Source organism: Streptopelia decaocto, assembly GCF_964273445.1.
Source record: "Streptopelia decaocto genome assembly, chromosome: 3".
NCBI classification, from domain to species: domain Eukaryota; kingdom Metazoa; phylum Chordata; class Aves; order Columbiformes; family Columbidae; genus Streptopelia; species Streptopelia decaocto.
The window spans coordinates 92,924,642-92,944,675 of NC_138656.1; the positions used below are offsets into that span (position 1 = coordinate 92,924,642).

Consider the following 20,034-nt stretch of genomic DNA (forward strand, 5'->3'; position numbering starts at 1 on the left):
GTTGTGTTTCCAAATGTCATAGTGCTTAACACTATAAGTACCCAACAAAGCCCATAGGTGGAAAGTGCACTAGATGTATGAGAAAAATCTGTGGAAAAGAGGTTCAACTAAATTTTAGGTCTGGTTGCCTTTCCCAGTATGTCGCACTAAAACATTGGTGTCCCAGCTTCACAAGAGATGTGCTTTATATGCAAAGCCAAGAATTTACTGTGGGTCTAACTGGGATCTTAACAGTCTTGCTAAAGATGTATTACTAGTCCAGTTACAAAAGTACTAAGACTTACCATGCAAGTTATCCAATTATTGCAATTGAATCACAATAATTACATTTTAACAGTTAAAACTTACAAACTTAACACTTTCAATGGTTTCATTCAGACAGAAAGGATTATAGTGAGTTGTCATCCTGAATACTTTGCCAAGGCAATGTGGTGGGGACTTCTTTCTCATACTTAAGGAGCTCGTACTAGGCAATACTTTTAAACATTTTTCTATCATGCTCTACACCTGTTTTTTGTTGTTTTTTTTTGTTTGGTTGGTTGGTTGGTTTTTGTTTTGTTTTGTTTTGTTTTATTTAATTTGGAAGTTTATCTTTTGTTACTCCTAAAGCCAGTTTCACCCAGCTCCAACCTTATAATCTCTTCTATGTTCAGTAGTTAGTCAGTGATTATTTGTTTAGAGCCGTGGTCTGTCATCCCATGTTTACATTTTTTAGTCTCTACTGTCATCCAGTGTTTGTATTCCACAATACCACATAATTTATTCTGTGCCCAATAAAATGTGTCACTAGAAAAGTACTTGTTATGTAGTACTTGTTATCACTATCTGTTACTCACAGAGCTATTTCAGAATGATTATGACAAGAGACATAGCACCACACAATTGCACAAAGATATGTAAAATTCAAACAAATTAGATAATGGTCTGCTAGAGCTAAAAAAGCTAAAACAAAGCTCCAGGCAAGAGTAAGACAAGTCCAGACAAATCATGCCTGATAAGCCCCAGTCCAATGGCCTTGCAGTGTTAGAACAAGCCCCATGGTTCCTCCTTCAGCAATACTATATCTACTGAGGTAAAGGACTGAAACAGTGAGACAGAGGGGGATAATCTGTGTTGATACTATTTGCAAAACTGTGAATATATTTTTAAACCATTCAAAGTCAAAATGACTAACACTGAGAATCAGCTGAGCCAGCCACTGTGAAATGATCCCTGGGGATTCTAACAATAAGCTAAGGGTGGTAGGGAGATTGGTCTTGACAGTGAATAGCAACCTGTTAATGAGGTGCTCACCATTCTGTATTATAACTATTATCCGAGTTGGGAAGTACAGAGGTCTTAAATAGTACTTGCAAAGCTAGACTAACTAAAGTAGTTTTCTATCAGAAGGAGTATCTCTCTAGGTAACACCTCTTCTGTTCTCCTTTAGCATTTTGTGAGCTCTTTGCTTGTTTTATAAGCTAACATACAAAAAGGAGTTTAAGTCAAGCACTTAGAGTGAAGGAGCATGAAATATTGGCAATGTTCTCTCACAACAGGCTGTGTAGTCATTCACAAAATAAAACAAAACAAAACAAAACAAAACCAAAACCACCACCACCACCACCAACAACAAAAACACCACAACTGAGCACTCCAGCTGTCAAAGCCAAGTACCAACTTTTGCTGGTGCTGACAAAGATCAATTACAGGGTGAAGTTGTGAGCAGTTGGTGGAAGTTAATGTCCAGTCCTATTTACATATGCAGAGTTTGCAGACAGTGATTTAAAAAAAGCAAATACACCCCCCGTAGCCAACCAACCTCACTGATCAACACAGCAGTGCCTTTACAGGCACCCACATAAACACAACAGTTAAACTAGTGGAACTTGCACACAGCCTCTCCATCTTTATTCATAGATAAATCCGTATTCATGGATGCCTCAAATATTCGTTTGGACTTAAAATCCAATACAAATACTGGCACCATAGGCCCCTTAGCCAGTTGCAAGTGCCAACCTTGGGTCTTTCCAGATGGCAGTCTTCTAACTATCTAGTCTGTTTCACTGGCTGCTTATGTCCAGAAACACAGTAGGGTCACACAGAAAATAAGCTAGCAGTGGAATTTTGTAGGAGGATAGCAAAGACTATGGGGATTGCATGGAGGGACTGGCCAGAGAAGCACACTGATGAAAAGTTTGTTTACACATGACTATTACTTGGTATTCCTATTCCCATCACATGTATGATAATGTTGTTTCTTTTCTTGCTAGTTACAAAGTTCTGGTTGAACCTTTCCACTGTTGTGCTCAACTGATTCTTTCAATGTCCCATCAATTAGTGACCTGAAAAGTTATCATCTCAGTTGTATATTGCTCCTTAAAGTTTGTGTAATTATGTTTCATCGGTTACTTTTCTTACATTTTGCTCTTTTCCTTATGATGAATAGCTGTTAAACAGATATCATTACAAAGCAGGGGGGCTTACATTCCAGACGTCCTTAAGGAAGTGTGTGACTAATCCAAGGGAAAAAAAAGCAGGTTGGATTTAGCTTTAAGATGTGCTTTGTTTCAAAAATCCTCCATAGTCTAGAGCAATATCTTTGGTATCTTAAATGTAAAAAAAAAATTCCTCTTCAAAAAGCACATTTATTTCCAGTGAGAGTTTTATAATCCAGTATATACTCCTGTATATTTCTCTCTCAGGTGGCTTTCATCTTGGAACAATGAGTGCTTTACATGTTCTTTAGGAAACGGAAAGCCCCAGATGCAGTCAATTCCTCATAATTTGTGACTTTTCAAAATAAAATACTTCTCATGAGCAACATGTGATTATGGCTATTTATAAGCAGAAAAGAATTTTAAGTGTAGAGACACTCAGAATAATGAGAAACTTTAGAGAGCAAACAAGTAAATAAGTTTTTTCAGATAACTGAGTTTAGAAATACAAAATCTCACTACAGATACAAAACTCCTAGTAATATAACACTAGTAAAGAGATCCATCTTGCTTACATCTGCTTTGCAAAAATTAAGCATTTGTGTAAACCAGTTGTATGTGTTCTACTAATATTGAATGGAGCAACAGGTGCCCTCCAACTATGAACTGTCCCTTCATAAAATGAACGGTTGAATTACTTTCTGGAGAATCCAAGGTAGGACAGATATGTAAAGTGGTATGAATTGCTTTCTGGAAGCAGCAGCCTTCCCCCACTGAAAACTGAGAGATCTTACATGACTGAAGTAGGGGCAGTACAAATAAAAATTGCTTTACTTCATTTTCTGTCCTGGCTGGAATAGGCTGAAGACCGTTTTGATTACTTTTGTCATTATTTGGTGTTTTTTCCAGCACAAAGAGATGACTAAGATGTTAAGAAACCATGCCTTTAAGTAGACCTATATAAAATGTATTAATTCAAAACCTCCATTTTCATATGCATGTTTCTCAACATGGTCATGTAAGGAGCTGATTTGAACCAAGGAAATTTAACAAATAAAAGAAAAATAAAATGATGCATGATATTACATTGTTTTGTTGTGTCTAGGGTTGTGAATGAGTGCCTGGAAAGCACAGAAGCATATCAAGACTAATTATGAGAGTTTACATCAGCTAAGGACCTGTCTTAACATATTCATGTACAAGAATTATTAGTAAAATCTTAGGGAGACTATTGTTTGAGCAGGGGTTGACCAGATAATTATATCTGGATTATTTTAGAAACAAGCTGACTGGTGTTTTTTTCATGAGTCCTGCAAGGACACACACACACATATGCCAGTTCCTTCTTTAATTCTGTCTGCACTACTGTTGTGTGAAGAAATGCATCTAGTTTCCAATTGGATAGATTAATAAAATAGAGGAGTGTGTTAACTCCAATACACTTTCATGAAGGCTTAGCCATTCTGGTTGTTTTACTGTATTCGTTCTAGCCTGATCATCAATAGATTAACCTTTCTTATAACACTGTCACACCCCACCAACTGTGATTTAGCAAGTATGTAATTTATCACTTAATAAGAATGTCCATGTTAACCACAGTGGGAGATTTTATTGGCAGTAAAATCTGCTTTTTCTCTTAGGGAAAATAAAGCCTGTATCCAAGTGGACTGAGAAAGTTTAAGGTTTCTTATAATGAGAATGACCTCAGAAAGAACAGAACTTTTCATTTGCAAATGTTTCGTATATGTTGTGGTGGTCCTGAGACATTCTGTGAGCATAAACACCCTTACTGGCCAGATATTTTTATAAATAAAAATGCAGACAATGTCCCAAGTCATTTTTTGTGTCCTGAGTAGTAAAAAAGTAGTTTTATTTAGCCCACATTGCACTTATTATAGTCAGGAATAAAGCTCTAAATATGTTCCTTATTGCCCTACCATTGCACTGTCTTTTTTTTTTTTTAATAATTTCTCTGTGTTATTAACTCTCTTTCAAGCACAGAAGAAAGCTCAAAAGTTGCAGAGCTTCCAGCTCCAATCTTGTGTAAACTACCTGAATCTGTTTTGGCTCCGTTACACGCAACATTCCCGCTCTGTGAAGAAAGATGCCTTGCACTAGAATATCTAGCATGGTATGCTGACAGGGTTGCTTTTCTAAGAGAACTAGGAGTAAAATGCTTCTATTTCCGTCATTGCTTATGAAGTCTTGAAGTATCAGTTCATTCTTCCTTACATCTAACCCTGTGAATATAAATTTCAGGCAATAATATGTGGTAGAGATGGGGCCAAAAACTGGCATCAAATGTCTGATATCTTTAAACCAGTAGATTTCTGTAAACCCATGGTAGTGAAAATTTTTCATACAACTCTAAAATATTTTAATAATTGAATGACTTCTCCCATAAACTAAGAAAACAAGCAGAAATGAAAAAGATTACTCTTGATACTTCAGGTTGTAAATATCCAGGAGGGAGTGATGCTAATGTGATAGAAACATGACTGTAGGTGAATAAATGGTAGAAAGCCCTCTAAAATCAAATATACACTCAAGTGTGTTATTCCTATTTTTCTTCTTTTTGATTCACTCTTCTTTAAAATAGAACTAACATTTCTTGGCAACCATGGAGTGCTATAGTTTATTTTTCCTTCATTCTAAGCAAAATCTTACTTCAGAGGTAAATAAATTTGGTTCATTCTTGACAGTGCCTCTAAGGAGAATTCAGAGGAGGGAAGGGAAAGAAGAAAGTAACATGATATGCTAGACCTGTAGCTTGGGGAAAGCTTCATTGTCAGTGTTCTAAAATTAACAATCACAATAGCAACTCTTGGGAAGGGTTTTAGAGAAAATAATCTGAGAAAAGCTCTCTCAGGAGAATTCTGTGAGTTGCCTCCTGGCTGCTTTCTCAAATTCTCTCTGTAGAAACATGCTTTGAGGTACATCAGGAGAAGCAATTTTCAGTAGTATTAGTGGTAAGGCAGCTGACTCATATTACATTGAACTCAGAGTCATTTGGCTTATGGAGACAATCAGTTTAACGCACCAGTGAAACCACAGTAACAACAAAGATCTATGCTGATCCAACATAGGATCACAGAAATCACTAAGACTTCACACACAGATGCACACAGAAGTCAGTGAGGTTTTTTTTTCCCCTATCAGTTTTTCAGAACCTGAAAAAAATAGAACATTTTAAAAATGTGGCATACGCATTGATTGCATCATCTGCTGCATCATCACCAGCCTCCACTCTTCAGGCCAGACAGATGGCCAGATAGCAGGTATTTTGCTTTTACGTGATGCCTCCATTTTTCAGTTTTCCATAGGGAGTTCTGCATCTGAGCTTAATGTGATAGAAGTTCAAAATCTGTACCTGATGAAATGTGTGGGACACTTTACACCAAGATGAGCTCATTATGTGACCTGTCCAGCACCCACATGTTTGGTGTTACTTGAAGGCCTTAGTAAAGCTTCACTGTGAAAGCAGTTTGAAATGCATGATGCAAAGCTTAGAATAGTGCAACACCTAGAAGAAAGGTTTATCAGCTGAAGTGATTGACTTACAGAAGTTAGTTCTAAAGCAGTAAGGTGCTTGGTCATTGTTAGATAATTGTAAAAGCTTCCTCTCTGAATTCTCTATTAGGTTCACAGTAATATCCCCATATCTATTAAACTCATTTTTCAGAAAGGAAATATATCAAAAGTTTCCGTAACTTCATAAATGAAACAAGAATTCAATAAAATATTCTACTGCCTTTTTTTTTTTTTTAATTTGAATCAAATTAATGTTAAATATAATGTTGTGTTAATGGGCAGTATGCAGATCTAGCAGTTCATACAAATTTTCCTGACCACACCAAAAACTTTGTCATCAGATGATGCTATTTTGCATTATTTCTTAAAAATATATATTTTTTTTACAGAATATGCTTAGAGTACAGGTCAGTTCATCATAAAGAAATTAATGTTATATTGCTTTTTTTCTGAGATTAGCTCCTTAGCAAGGTTCTGGCAAACTCTGAAGAGGCTTGGTCTCTATCTTGGTTACTGTAAATAGAATTAATTCTTGAGGTAGGGAAGTAAATTGAGAACTCCAGTGGTTATGTAGAAATCTCTGGAAAAGCGTATAGCTTTGGGGTGGGTTGAAGTTGGCTGGCTGCCAGCCACTCTCTCTCTCTCTTCTCAACAGAATGGGGGAAGAAAATTAGATGGAGAAAGTCAGGGGTCTAAATAAACACAGGGGCACCACTAGCAAACAGACTCAACTGGTGGAAAATTAAATAAATCACAAATTTAACATAGAGTAGGATGGTAAGAAACAAAGACAAAACCTAAAACAATTTTCCCTTCCCGCTCTCTTTTTCCCTTGCCTTAACTGCACCACTTTGTTCCCAACTCCTTCACCTGCTTCTCCCTCTTCCCTCTCCCAAGTGGTTCAGGGGAAATGGGGAATGGGTGGTTGTGGTCATTCATTGTATAACCGATACTTAATGTATACATTTATTTATGAGGCAACTTTTTTTTTTTTTTTTTGACATGTGTATTACGGCAATACTATAATGTGTAAAATAAGAAAAAAAAAGATGCACAGAAATTGAGGCAGTTAAGTTTGAAAGATACAAGTTCTGAACGTTCAAAACTTTATAAACATCACAGTGTAACTTGAAAATAAAATAGATTTCATTTTTCAAAGTAATGTTAGAAGTGTCAGGATTTTTGCTTGCCCTTGTATTTCTTGAGAAATAATAATTTCAGTTGAATAAAATAATGTTTGTCTTTTTTATATTTTCTGTGAATAATCTTACTTAAAAGGGCAAAAATGATGCATTGGCTTCCAGTAAATTGGAACTTATGATCCAAAAGGTTGGCTGTTAGAGACTGAAGTATGATAATGGATGCAAGTTTATTTGGCACTACAGATTAATTTTCCCAATAAATTTTCAAAGCTTTAAGAAAACGTGTTGTAAACATATGTATATTTAAAATGAATCAGTGATCTTCCTCATTTTTTCTTGCTCTTCCTCATTTTTTCTTTGAAATTAAAGAGATTCTGAAGAAGTTTGTTGTGTCAATACTGCTCATGAAGGTCATGCCTCAGTAGTGCTAAATTAAGGGTCATGTATTTCATAGGAAGCTTCTCTAATAATCCTGAAGGTGGTTGAATTATCTAGTCTTCCTTGCTCTTCCTTTTTTCTTTCCAAGCTGGCATATGAGCATCGATGAAATGAGTGATAAGGTCCATGTTTGATCGATTTTTCACATTTTTTAATTTAGAAAGTAAAACTTTCTATCGTATTTGAAGTACAGAATTATGGTAGAGATAATAGAGGTCTGATTCCAGTGGAAGTTAAAACCGAAAAAGTTGCCTCACAAATGTCAAGGCACCTTGTGGTCCAAGATGATTAAAACTAAACTGTTTGCTATATGAATCCCATGGTGCTGCTATATCTCAGTTTCCATGACATTTAGCCAGTGACTTTTCATAGCTTGTTAATAATGTATAGCAATCCCAGTGTAAATTTGCAGTGACAGAGCTAGCCTGTTACAGTAGAGCAGTTAGCTAGATTTATTTTGAACAGAAAATGCAGATTTGAAAAAGAAAAAGTCATGACAAATGTCAAAAAAGCATTGCACATTTACAAAACCATTTTAGCCAAGACAATTGGTCAGGAGATGTGCTTTTCACATTGATCTATTATTCTGTCCAAAGTCCTAATTACCCAAGTGAGAAGTATAAACAAAGCATTGCCCCACTCATCAAGGTTAACACTCATGAAGAAACATTGATATCCCAAAGAATTTCATAATAAGGACTGGTCCATAAATTTCATTGATTTTACCAGGCTGAATGAGTCACATAGACAGGTAAAGGTTACATCGTAAATGCTCTGTTACCAGTACAATTGCTGTTAATCGTTGCTCCCAGATAAACTTAATAATCTTCTGTGTTGTAGAAAACATGTTTTGTTTTTTTTTTTTCTGAAACTTATATCTCACAGACATACGAATTATTCATAAGCTGTAAAAGGTCACAAGACAGATGAAGAAAGAGAGGGAGAAAGAAGGAAAAGGGTACAGATAAAAAACAGACTCAAAAGATGAGTTACAAAACAGACTCAAAGAGCAATGAATTACAACAAGACATGAATTAGAGTTGAAGGGAAAAATTTGGCTGACATTTGGGTTCTTGCACATTTTCTCTGAGGATGAAAGTTTACTCACATAGAAGAAATTTTACTATGACTGCAGCTATAATTGTCACAGATCAAAATCCTTAATTTGATTCTCTTAAGCGATTATTAATCAGTCACTTTGCAGTTGATTTAAATGTAGTATTTGGTGTAGTAGGAATGCATGCATGCCAGTAACCCTCAAAATGCAGAATTATCTTGAACAAAAAAAAAAAGTTTTGACAAAAGGGATCACTGCTACTTTTTTTATAGGAGTTTTACATGGGACATCTTGGGATTTTATTAAAAATTTCATCTAGGAGTTGAAGTCTCTTGTTGATTTACTCATTCTTTATACGGAAATGTGTTGGCAAAAATACAGATATTTTGGCAAGCCCAAAATTGTCATTACAAAACTCCAATTAGGCTTGAATAACTCCACATCTGCGTAAAATATTTAAACAAGTCTGCGAAGTTCCCTTACCCCTTCTCCGATTGATCTTTCCAATACTTATACAAATATGGAATTTCTAATTTGTGTAGAAGCAGTTGTACGTCTTTTTTTTAAATAACCGGAAAGTTAAAAAAAAACCAAACCAAACAAAACAAAACACATACAACCAAACTTACGTACTTATGTGATAAGCTAGTAAAATAACTTAAGTGTCTTATTTAGCATAGTTTTCAGGAGCAGAGCAACTTTCAGGATGTTACAGATTTTTCTGCCATTAGTGTTTTGATCAATAATCATGAAACAAGAGAGTTTCTAGACAGAGTTTATACTGAAGTGTGAGGAACTCATAAAATAAACAGATATTCAAAGAGATTTTGCCTGAGCTGTGTTCTGATTCATTAATCCGTTCCTCTGCTGCTGTTTTAGCTTTAATCTCAAAAAAAGATTGTTGCTTTGATGTGGAAACATGAATGTTCTCAGGTTCACTCTGACAAGCTCTGGACTAATTGAAAAATAATCATTTTCTCAGTGTGAATTCTGTGAATTCTTTAGAAGAAGTATTTCTGTCTTATTATTTATTAATAAATCATAATGTACAACCTTAATTATTTTATTAGATACAATGAAGAGCAGGACTGCAGACGTGGGATCAGTCTCACATGTGCAGCAGCTCCTGCATTAGATTGTTCAACATTATATATAGAGCACGTATTTTTCTTGTTACAAACAATTAGCCCATTTCTGACCCACGGTATAGGCAGCCTTGGGGGAGGATGTCTGCAACACTGTGGGACAGGGCTGCTTAAATCATGTAGAGGCATTTTATCTGACCTTTGATTGATAAAATATCAATAATGTTACAATTTCCTGTAGTTCTGCAAATCTGTCAATTTTCTAGTAATAAATGCTTAAATTGTGGTTTAAGGTTACTGTATCTGTGAACATTTCTTAGGGCCTGATTCATCTTTTCTAAACAGGTCAACAAAGTGCATATAGACAACACCCTATTAACTCTGCTGTCTTTCTGTATCTATACAACTCTCTCAATTCTTCTTCATATTAATGTCAACCCTTTAGACAGCTAAACTCATCCTCAATGAATCATCTTTCTTTTTGCCTCAACTGTTCAGTTAGGCCAGCTTCAGGCTTGCCAATTGCTTTTATACTGAGTCCATTACAGGCCCATTCTCCAGCCCCTTTCCTGCCTGTTCCCTAATTATGTATAATGCCTCAGTTTAAATGTCCAAGCTGCTTTTGGCAAAAGGCCTTCAGTGCATAAGTATTCTCTCTACTGTTACTGACTCAAAGTACCACAAAGCCCTGTGAGGCAAGGACAAAGAGCAGCTTCTATCACCCATAGTGAATTGTAATGAAAACCATAGTGAAAATCACCTTAATAAAGCTAGAATGCTGGATGTAACGAAATAAATTTTCCCAACAAAACTCTGCTATTCATGACCCAGGCAGCAGTGGTTTCTATGACTGAATCTTCCAAGATATCTGTGTCCACTTGTGATAGCAGGTATGAGTGAAAGCTACAAACCTTTGATTTTTTTTGCCAATTAGCTCTGAGAAAAACAATGTTCAGTGTCAACAATGCCTAGCATGACAGTCTCTGTTTTCTCAGCACTTTGGGGGATGGTGAGAGTGAAATAATCACGTTATGGATAACTAATGAACTTCTCAAACTGTACATCTCACTGGAAGCTGAATTTGAAAACTCAGTTGTGACAGAAATGTGACTTCTTTAGAAGAATAGAGCTGGAAATATCTCTGCTTTATCAGTCCCAACACTCTTCAGAGATGCAGGGGTATAGACAAGAAAGACGAAGCTTAAGATGGACTAACCCTAGGTATTGGAGAGACTGGAGACTGACATGGAGGACCAGAAAATTGCTCTTCTACAAGAACAGACAGTCTTTGTCCCAGAGCTGTTGCTATTTAGACTTTTAGATGAAAAGGGTATTAAAAATAGTCATGTCCCTAATGAAGCATCATTAGAGCACCAGCTATTTTTACCTCCAGTTGAGCAGTGCCATGACAACTTCATCCTGAAAGGGGAAGGCCTCACACTTCTATCCTTGCTATTTCTTGATAACTCTTTGTCCTGAAAATATTATTTAAAAAACTCACACTTTAATTTTTAAACTTTCCTTCCCTTCTCTTCTTATATTGAGTGAAATAATTCTTGACCAACAAGTTCATCTTATTTATCTTTAATGTGTATACTTTAGCCAATAGCCCAAAGGGCAAGCATGAGGAGGAAGCACCTTCAAACTGATGGGGACTTTTCTCCTGATTTAGGAATTTTGGCTGGGAAGTGCCTAAGATGTTATAGTTGCACTTCAGAATCATTCTGACTCACAGGTTTCCTAGGTGGCTTGGGATGAATTTTACCAGATGGGTGGTGAAACCGTCTACTGATTCTAAATCTGTGTATGTTTCGCAGGCAGTTTAGACACTGCGAGGCAGGTACGCCTCTTCCTTTCATTTCTGTTCTTCATTGTACTACTTAATAATGGTGCTATTGAAACAGCGTTTGTCATAACTAAGGCAGATGCCCATTTATTTTCCTATGGGACCTTCAAGGTAATCTTTACAAGTTCCTGCATTCATTGTAGAAGACACAATTTCCGTTCCAGCTGAGATTAATGAGTGAGGAAAGATTTCAAAATTGAAAGTTTGCAAATATAATTTCATCACAATTTGCAGTTAATGTCAAGATGCAGGTTGAAAAGAATTGGCTCATACAGATGCATAGGAGGTTTAACAGTGACTAGGTGACCGTGTTTTTCTGGAAGAAGGAAATTAACTCTCATCTTCTACACCACACAGATTCTCAGCTAAGCATTTTGCTAAGACACTTATTCCCATTTCTGTTCTTTACTGCATTGTAGAAATACTAAATTTATATTCTTCTGTTTCAAATCCATGCAATTCAATAGAATCTTTTCAGTCTTTTGTTCAGTATTGCATTGCATATGCCCAAATTAAGGTGATCACTCCTGATAATGATTGATATAAAAGTAAAACTGAAAGGGACTATATTTACAGCATGTAATCTCAGTATTTCATATGAGAGAAAAAAAGCTGTAGAGAATAATAGAAAAGAGAAAGACCTTTGTCATCATCTGGGTAAACTGGTCAAAATTAAATTGTGAATGCATTTATCTTACAGAAAATAAGAAGTATTTTTTTGCTGCTTTCAGTACAGAACTATTGATCTTGTGCTGATACCTTTGAAACTTTAAAAGCTCAGACTTCACAATGTGTTAGCTTTCTTTATTAGATAAGCTCTGAAAGTTATTTGCTGCCAAACCTATGAATGCATTTACTTATAAAGGCATAATTTTATTTTAATAAACAGTAATCACTGTACAAGATTTGCTGTGGTCATATCTTGATATGAAAGCTATTTGAACCCCCCTGGTTTTCATTTGCAGAATATACAAATGTGTTCCAGAGTATGTGAGTTAAGTTTAATGTTATTTATAGCAAAAGAATTGTGTTCTGTATCTACTTAAAATTTCTAATATGAGTTTTATGTAAATTATATTGTTTCTGTGTCTCCTAAAAAGAAATGACAGAAGGGAGGGAAGGATGTAGATAGGCAGAAGAGAAATATAAATTTATGAAAAAAGGAATATGGGTGAAGGTAAGAATGTAGAAAAAATAAGAAATTATGGAATTGCTTCTCATACCTTAACAAGTGTTAACTTCATTAACACTCTTAACAAAGCATATAATTTATTGCAATTTTGGGAAATTTGAGAAAGCTGCTGAGATAAAGGTGGTTTTTTATGACTTACAAATGCCAGCAACTTGCTTACTGCTAGTTGTTTCATAATTGCTCAGAATCGTTTAGTTGATGGAGTGCCTGCCTCTGCAGTCATGAAGCATCTTTTATATCTAATTATGCTATCTGAACACAAGCAAACTGAACACTGCGGTATTGTAGCATTTAGAAAAAATAAACCACAACAGTATGTGAAATACTTGCAACATTATTAAATATTCTTTAAGTTGAATGACTTAGGAAAAAGAGTGCCTTATGCAAATTGACATATTTGGGATGTGATTTACTGAATATGTAAGTGCTTTAATGGCTTTATGTTTTCCACCAAAAATACCAATTTTTAAGACAATGTAATATTTTTTATATATTTTTTTTGGTTGGTGGTGACACCATCACTCTGTATAATATTACACACTTAATAAATATTTTGAAAGTTTTCAGTATAAAACAAATTATTTTACCAAACCTTTATACATATAAATATATATAAATATACTTAATGTTACAGTTTTATTTTTCTACTTTAGTGTCTATAGAGTTAGGCCCATGGCCTAACTCTGTATTTATAGTTTGTGTCTCTGAAGTCTCAAGCCTGACTGGGTAGAAAATCATCCAAAGCTCGTCCAAGCTGTAGGTCACCCTGTAGGTCATCCAAGAAGCTGATTCCATTCTATTGATTATTTCCATTAGAGTTATATCAACCTGCTCCACTAGTCACTCTTGCTCCACTTAGTTATGACCACAATAACTCTGTAAACTGCTTCTGGCTTTACTGGTTTCTACTCTTTAGCAAGTATACATGTCACATGTAAAAGTGTACCTACTTGAAGCTGCTCACAGGAAATTTCTTAAAAAGATTTTGTAAACTTTTCCTCAGTTTTTGAGTTTTACAAATAAAAGTAAAGCCTATCCATCTTATCTACACATGGGTATAGTTATTCTGTTCAGAATTTTTACATAATTAATGTATAATTCTTCCAGTTTATGTTGTAATCACTTTTTTTTTAAAGGTAAAGAGAGTTTAAAGTATCACAGTATTCCCTGTGAATAGTTGCCCTTTTATTTTTTTTTCAATAGAATATTCTTTCCATTATTTTATAGGCATTCATCCTTCTGGTCCTCCTTCCCACATCTGGGAGAAGTCACTCCTTTAATTTTATTTTTTTTTTAATATGGTATAAAGCCAGTGGAAAGACAAAGGTATCTGTGGAAAATTGTTTAAGCTTTCAGTAAACAGCATCATCCTTTGCACCCTTTATTCCAGTAAGCACAGTAGAATCCTAGGTTTATTACAGTAAGTTATGTGAAGTTAGGTGGCATTAATCCAGTTCTAAACCCTAGGCTTTGACACTTGCCAGTAAGATGAAAGGACAAACTGTACCTTCTCACTATATTTTGCTTGATGTTTTGTTGCCAAAGAGCTATTCAGGTGCCTTTAGGGCTCACTCATTAATCCTTATCCACATTCTTTTGCATGTTATAATTAGATATTTGAAAAAGAGTACTGTGTGCGTCACTTTATACATTGTCCAAGCAATGTGCCATCGCTGTCATCTGTAGCTGATGTAGACTTGGCTTGGTAGATTCCAAATTCCCATTACTCAGAGTGGATTCCTTGTAAGATTAAATATATATGTTCTAATAGTCAAGGCAGAAATAAACCAAAACAAAATTACAAATACAGACTGTAATGATCCTTCAAGAAGTGTTACATGTGCCTGTTCTGTGGTCTATCATTCTTCCCTTTTTGCTTCAGGATCTGAAAAGTTAAGATAGACACCGCAAAATACTTAATTTCAATGATATGTTTTGTATTCATACAATCTAGTACCTTGAGGAATATGTGATGTGACTATTCTAATTTACTCAAAGGTAATTTGTTAATGCACTCATCTTCTTTTAAGTGGGGCATAATGTTTTATCCTCTTCATTAGAGCCAAGACAACATGCAAGATGTGCACTACCTGGTTGCTAACAGGAGTTTTTGAATACACTGTCTCATGTAAATTATATCTGTGTACAAAACATCTTTAAAAAGTAGATGTTGTAAATACCATTATATGGCCCTGTTCTGCAGAACATATATGAGGATGTCTGTAAAGCTGTGCAGGTGTGTACAAGGATGTGTCTCAACGATGAGATAAGTAAGATTTTTGAGCTTCACTAGAGGTCTTGTTAATCTGTTTGAGTCAGCTGTATAGTTACATGTTGAAGTCATACCAAAGTATTTTGGTATTAATGATCACATAGGATTTAGGAGAAAAAAAAAATAAAAAAAGGAATAATTTTTTCAGGATGACTAATATTTGAAAACTAGAATGATAAAGCATGGTTCCTGAAGTTTAGCTTTTATGCTGTAGTTACATTTAATGGTTCAACATTTCTTAACAAGCAGTTTTCCATGCATAGGCTGCAGTTACTTAGCTAAATAAACAGTCTCCAATTAAGAAGGGTACTCGCCTTGCTAGAATCAGGAAACTGAATTGAGACTGTTAGGTTTGATTATGATCCAGATGTGAAATTCGTGATTGAGTTTTGACATCATAAATCCCCTAAAAGATCACCATGGATTACTGTGTGAAACTTAGAAGAGTTCGAGTAGAATACTTCTCAAAACAGAAAGAAATAAATGAGATTGTGTGCTGTTAATGCTCATAATTTATATTAATTGTTTCCACACTGCTGTTAATGCACATATTTTATACAAATTGTTTCCACACAAAGTGTATTTTATACAATGGTTATGTGTAGTATAACACTTTGGAATATTGTTTGCTTCAGGTGTCTCGCTGGATTTTCTGGACAGTTTTGTGAAATAGAACTTAATGAGTGTAATTCATCACCTTGTCTACATGGCTCAACCTGTGAAGATCATATAAATGGATACACTTGTAAATGTCAACAAGGTAACTGACATCGGACAGAACAATCTTACACAATTATACTTTTTAAATTATCAGTGTTGCTATTGAGAAAATTGGTAAATTATATCAAGCTCTTTATTTGTATATAATCTACAAGGTACAAAACTATTATCTCTTTGACAAGCATTTTAAATGAAATCTAAAGAGAATTAACTACTCTAATAAGCATGTTAGAATGACCTAAAACTAAAACCAGTGCATTGAGTCTGAGGAATTATCTGGAGCTAGGTTTATTGTGTATGTTCTTTACGAATGTAACTTACCGACCAAGCAATAGAACAGGCAATGTGTAGCAACTAGATAATTTAACTAGTTACCAAATAAGATTGCCTGAAAAGAAATTCAGAAAATTTTAACCAACATTTATTATTTTTATTGTTGTTGTCACACAAACCCATGCTTAGGCCTTCTGGCAGGGATTAAATTTTCTGTAAAATTATAAACAGAATTAAAATAAGGACTTTCTAAAAAAAAGTGGGAGCTGTTTTCTTATGCTAACATAGATTGCTTTCAAAGGTCTTGAGAATTAGGAAAGTATAAGGGGTTTAGTATTTATACAAAAGCAAAGGTCACAATCAGCTTGCCTTGTCACAAAATCACAAATTTAATCTGTTCAGGACTACTCAGTGTCTCCCGTCACATTTATTAACAAAGAGCCTGTTGTCAAAATAAGCAGGGTATAAATAAATGCCTTGGAGCATACTGCTCCATAATTCAGTTACTCTTAATTTAAGAATTATACTAGTACTTACCTCCTGAAACTTTAAGTTTTCCATTTAAGTCTATTATTTCCTATTGCACCAACCTGCACTGCTAAATACTTTCTTTGATGGTATTTGTCCAAGATTTCTTAGTGATTATTTTAGAAATTGCTTAGATATATTCTTGAAGATAAAGATTCTCTTCACCCATGATATCTTAATGCAAATAAATTCAATATAAATAAAATCAGATTTTATTTCACATATTTTTTTTTAAATTCTGAAGTGTCCCTACTGCAATTTGAAAAACTATATGTGACAGATTTTATGTTTTAAGTATATGAGATAGTGAAGCAAGAGCGTGTGTGTATGTTTGTGTGTGTGTGTAGTGAGAGTCAATATGGACAGTTTGTTCATGTGTTTAATCAGTACTGAGGAATGAAACTCTAAGACAGAAGACTTAAATAGAAGTATCTTTGTCTTAATTTTAGGACTAACTTGCTGACAGATTAGTATTTTTATAGCAACTTTTTTTTTTAATGTCTAAGATACACTCAGTAATGCAGGAAGACATTATAGTCTTCATGTATGAACCACTGAGTGAAAAATTTCTGGACTTCGCCATACAGAGGGTCAGAATTCATGATCATAACAGTTCCTTCTGATCTTAAAAGCCTGAGTCATGACTTATCTTCAGTACTGTTTATCTTTTTTCCTCTCAGTGCAGTTGCACAATGAAATTCTACCTGGATAAAACTGTATGTCCCATCGCTCTAGCTGGTACTGCATATGGCTATATATTATTTTACCGATACAGATGACTTTAAAATGTAAAAGATATATATATATTTGCCATTTCAGTGATTCACACAGAATACATTGTCAAGTTCAAAATTTTTCTCCTTATTTTTAAAGCTAGTAATACTTTCAATATATTTGAATATAGACATTTTAAAATTGCTTGCCTGCCAAGGACTGTAGCTGCTATCTGTATGCAACTGTACATGGAAATGCTTGGTATAAGTAGAAGAAGCTTCTCAGGGGCCTTGGAACTCACTCCTGCTGCCAACATGATTTAAACACGTCCAAACCCAAAAATAAAATACCCTTCTTTTACACTTCTTTCAATAATAACATTCATTAGTAGGGGTGAAAGATCTCTACATGTTTTCTTTACTAGGAAAAGACACAGTGAAAGAGACACATGTCAGGTATGTGTATCATGGTTACATACCTTGGTATTTTTTCGATAATGTGGTATTTTCAAGTGCCATTTGAGTTACATGGCTTCTGAAACATCTGAAGGAAGATTACAACTCAGAAAGGGAGTGGATTTGGAGAAGCAAGGGAACCATTGGGAAAAAAGAGATTTTTGGAAAGTTGCAGAATGGAGGAGGAGATTGGAAGCTAAAGAAAAAATATCTTCTAGAGACAAAAAGTAGAAAAGCTTGGGAAAAATCTGCTTTTGTTGCAGGCTACTACTATTCACCTATGACAGGTCTTGGATTTCTCTGCTAAGCTTCACCTATAGGAATGTGAAGATGGGACTGACTATATTTGGATCTGTAAAGACAACTATGGCAAGAACTTTCCACAAGGCAGAAAGTCTGAGATATCCAGCAACAGAACCACAGTTGGAATTCAATGAAATGGAAAAGGGATAGTGGCAAGACAGAAGGAGGAAGAGGGCAGATGATTGCAGCTTTCCAAAAACCTCCAGAGAACAAAATGAAGCATGTGGTGACAACATGTGATACCAGAAAGGGGTATTGATTTAGCTCTGACAAATATATATTGTAATGGATCATGAATTTTGTCAGCTAGTGTCCCAGTAGCAGTCACCATACTCTTAGAATAATAGATGCATGTTCAGGATCTGTGGCTGCAGCTGCAGGCTCTTCAGGTGCAGAAGCAGCACAGAGAGATGTAAACTGTATTCTGACAGCATCTCATCTCAAAAAGCAACAACAGCAGCAGTTAGAACTAATAGCGACCTCACAGCTGAAGTCTTCAGCTGGGGCAGACTGCACTTCTACCAGGGCAGATAAACCAGGACTGGAATGTAACTATTTGATGCATGCTCTGAGGCAAATACAGGACAAGGGCAACTAGATTTGTATCAATCAAGGACTGGTTTTGTTGTTGTTGTTTTGGTTGGTTGGTTGGTTGTTTTTTGGGGTTTGTGTGTGTTTTTTGTTGATTGGTTGGTTGGTTGGTTGGTTGTTTTTTGGGTTTGTGTGTGTTTTTTGTTGATTGGTTGGTTGGTTTATGGGGTTTTTTAGGCTATGGGGTTTTATTTGTTTAGAAATGGGAAAATTTAATTGAAGAAATAACAAATCTGTAGTGGGTGGTGGGAATATCATGACAGAAGATCTGATGCTCTTCAATAACTGGGCATATTTTACAAAATTCTAGGTTTATTTCGTTTAACTGTAAATATTTTCATGTATCTAAATGCCCAGCTTTCCTTCCCCAGTGTGACAATAATACACAAATTCAATGAATGGGATAAAGGTCAAAAATTAAGATAGGCAATTCCATACTCTTTCAGTTCAAATTTTGAAAAAAAAAAAAAAAATATGGCTTTTGTTGCACTATCCAGATCTGGAATGAGATAAGTTTCAGGGAGTGTTTTACCCTTGCTAATTCTTAGCCACAAGAAAGATAACAGTACAGATAATTCTGTAGGTGAAGGGCAACCCATCAAGTCAGTTAATTCAGTAATGAAATAATATATTCAGGTTTTACTCTTGTTTAGTTACTTATGTCTCTACAGAAATAGAAATCAGCAAATATCAGCTTTTCTCATACGTGTTCATTGGAGTGTAATTATAAAGTCATTTTAGTTTGGATTGTGTGTGTTTGTTGTTAAATTATTTTCTTTTTGCTGCTTTGAGAAACTACAGCACAAAACAGTTCATACACATCCTATACTATATATTTGTGTGTGTGAGGATAGATTATAGTTACCCGTAGCTTTTTTTGATTGATGCTCAATGAATTGATTTAGATTTTAATGGGTCTCTGTTTTTTTGTTTGTTTGTTTGTTTTTATTCCTGACAGGATGGGAAGGCCTCCATTGTGAGCTGGATGTTGATGAGTGCATATCCAACCCCTGCATACATGGCATCTGTGTTCAGAAGGATCCCAGCTTTGGTTATTCCTGTTTTTGCAAGCCAGGATTTGTGGTGAGATGCTGACATTCTTTTGTGTCTTTCCCTTAACCTGACTATTCACTGTTGCACAGAAAATACTGGATGTAATCCCTTTTCTTTGTAACCCCACTCAAGCAAAACCTGGCCTTTCTGAAAAATACAATATTTTAGTAACCATCCTTTTTATTTTGTTTGTTTGTTTTACTAACAGGAACTCTAGTATTCCAGAGGAATAGTTACCTAATATACACAAAAAGTGGAAAAGTGTGAGTGTATAGAATGGCTTTGTCAGTCATCAGAGTACATTAATATTTTTAAACACTAATTAATTTTTACATACCTATTAATATTTCTATTTCACATACCAATTATTATTTTTACATACTAAGATAACTCGTACTTGAAACTATTGCACACAGA

General features: G+C 35.0%; 1 protein-coding gene across 1 annotated transcript in view; it reads left to right on the forward strand.

The window, feature by feature from the left end:
• EYS (eyes shut homolog) overlaps positions 1-20,034 on the forward strand; it is a gene marked incomplete at its 5' end in the record, with an annotated part of 687,713 nt that overhangs the window by 294,499 nt on the left and 373,180 nt on the right. Inside the window, 2 exons of the mRNA XM_082048968.1 lie at positions 15,616-15,740; positions 19,523-19,647. Coding sequence (XP_081905094.1) covers positions 15,616-15,740; positions 19,523-19,647 — 250 coding nt within the window. The remainder of the gene's footprint in view (positions 1-15,615; positions 15,741-19,522; positions 19,648-20,034) is intronic.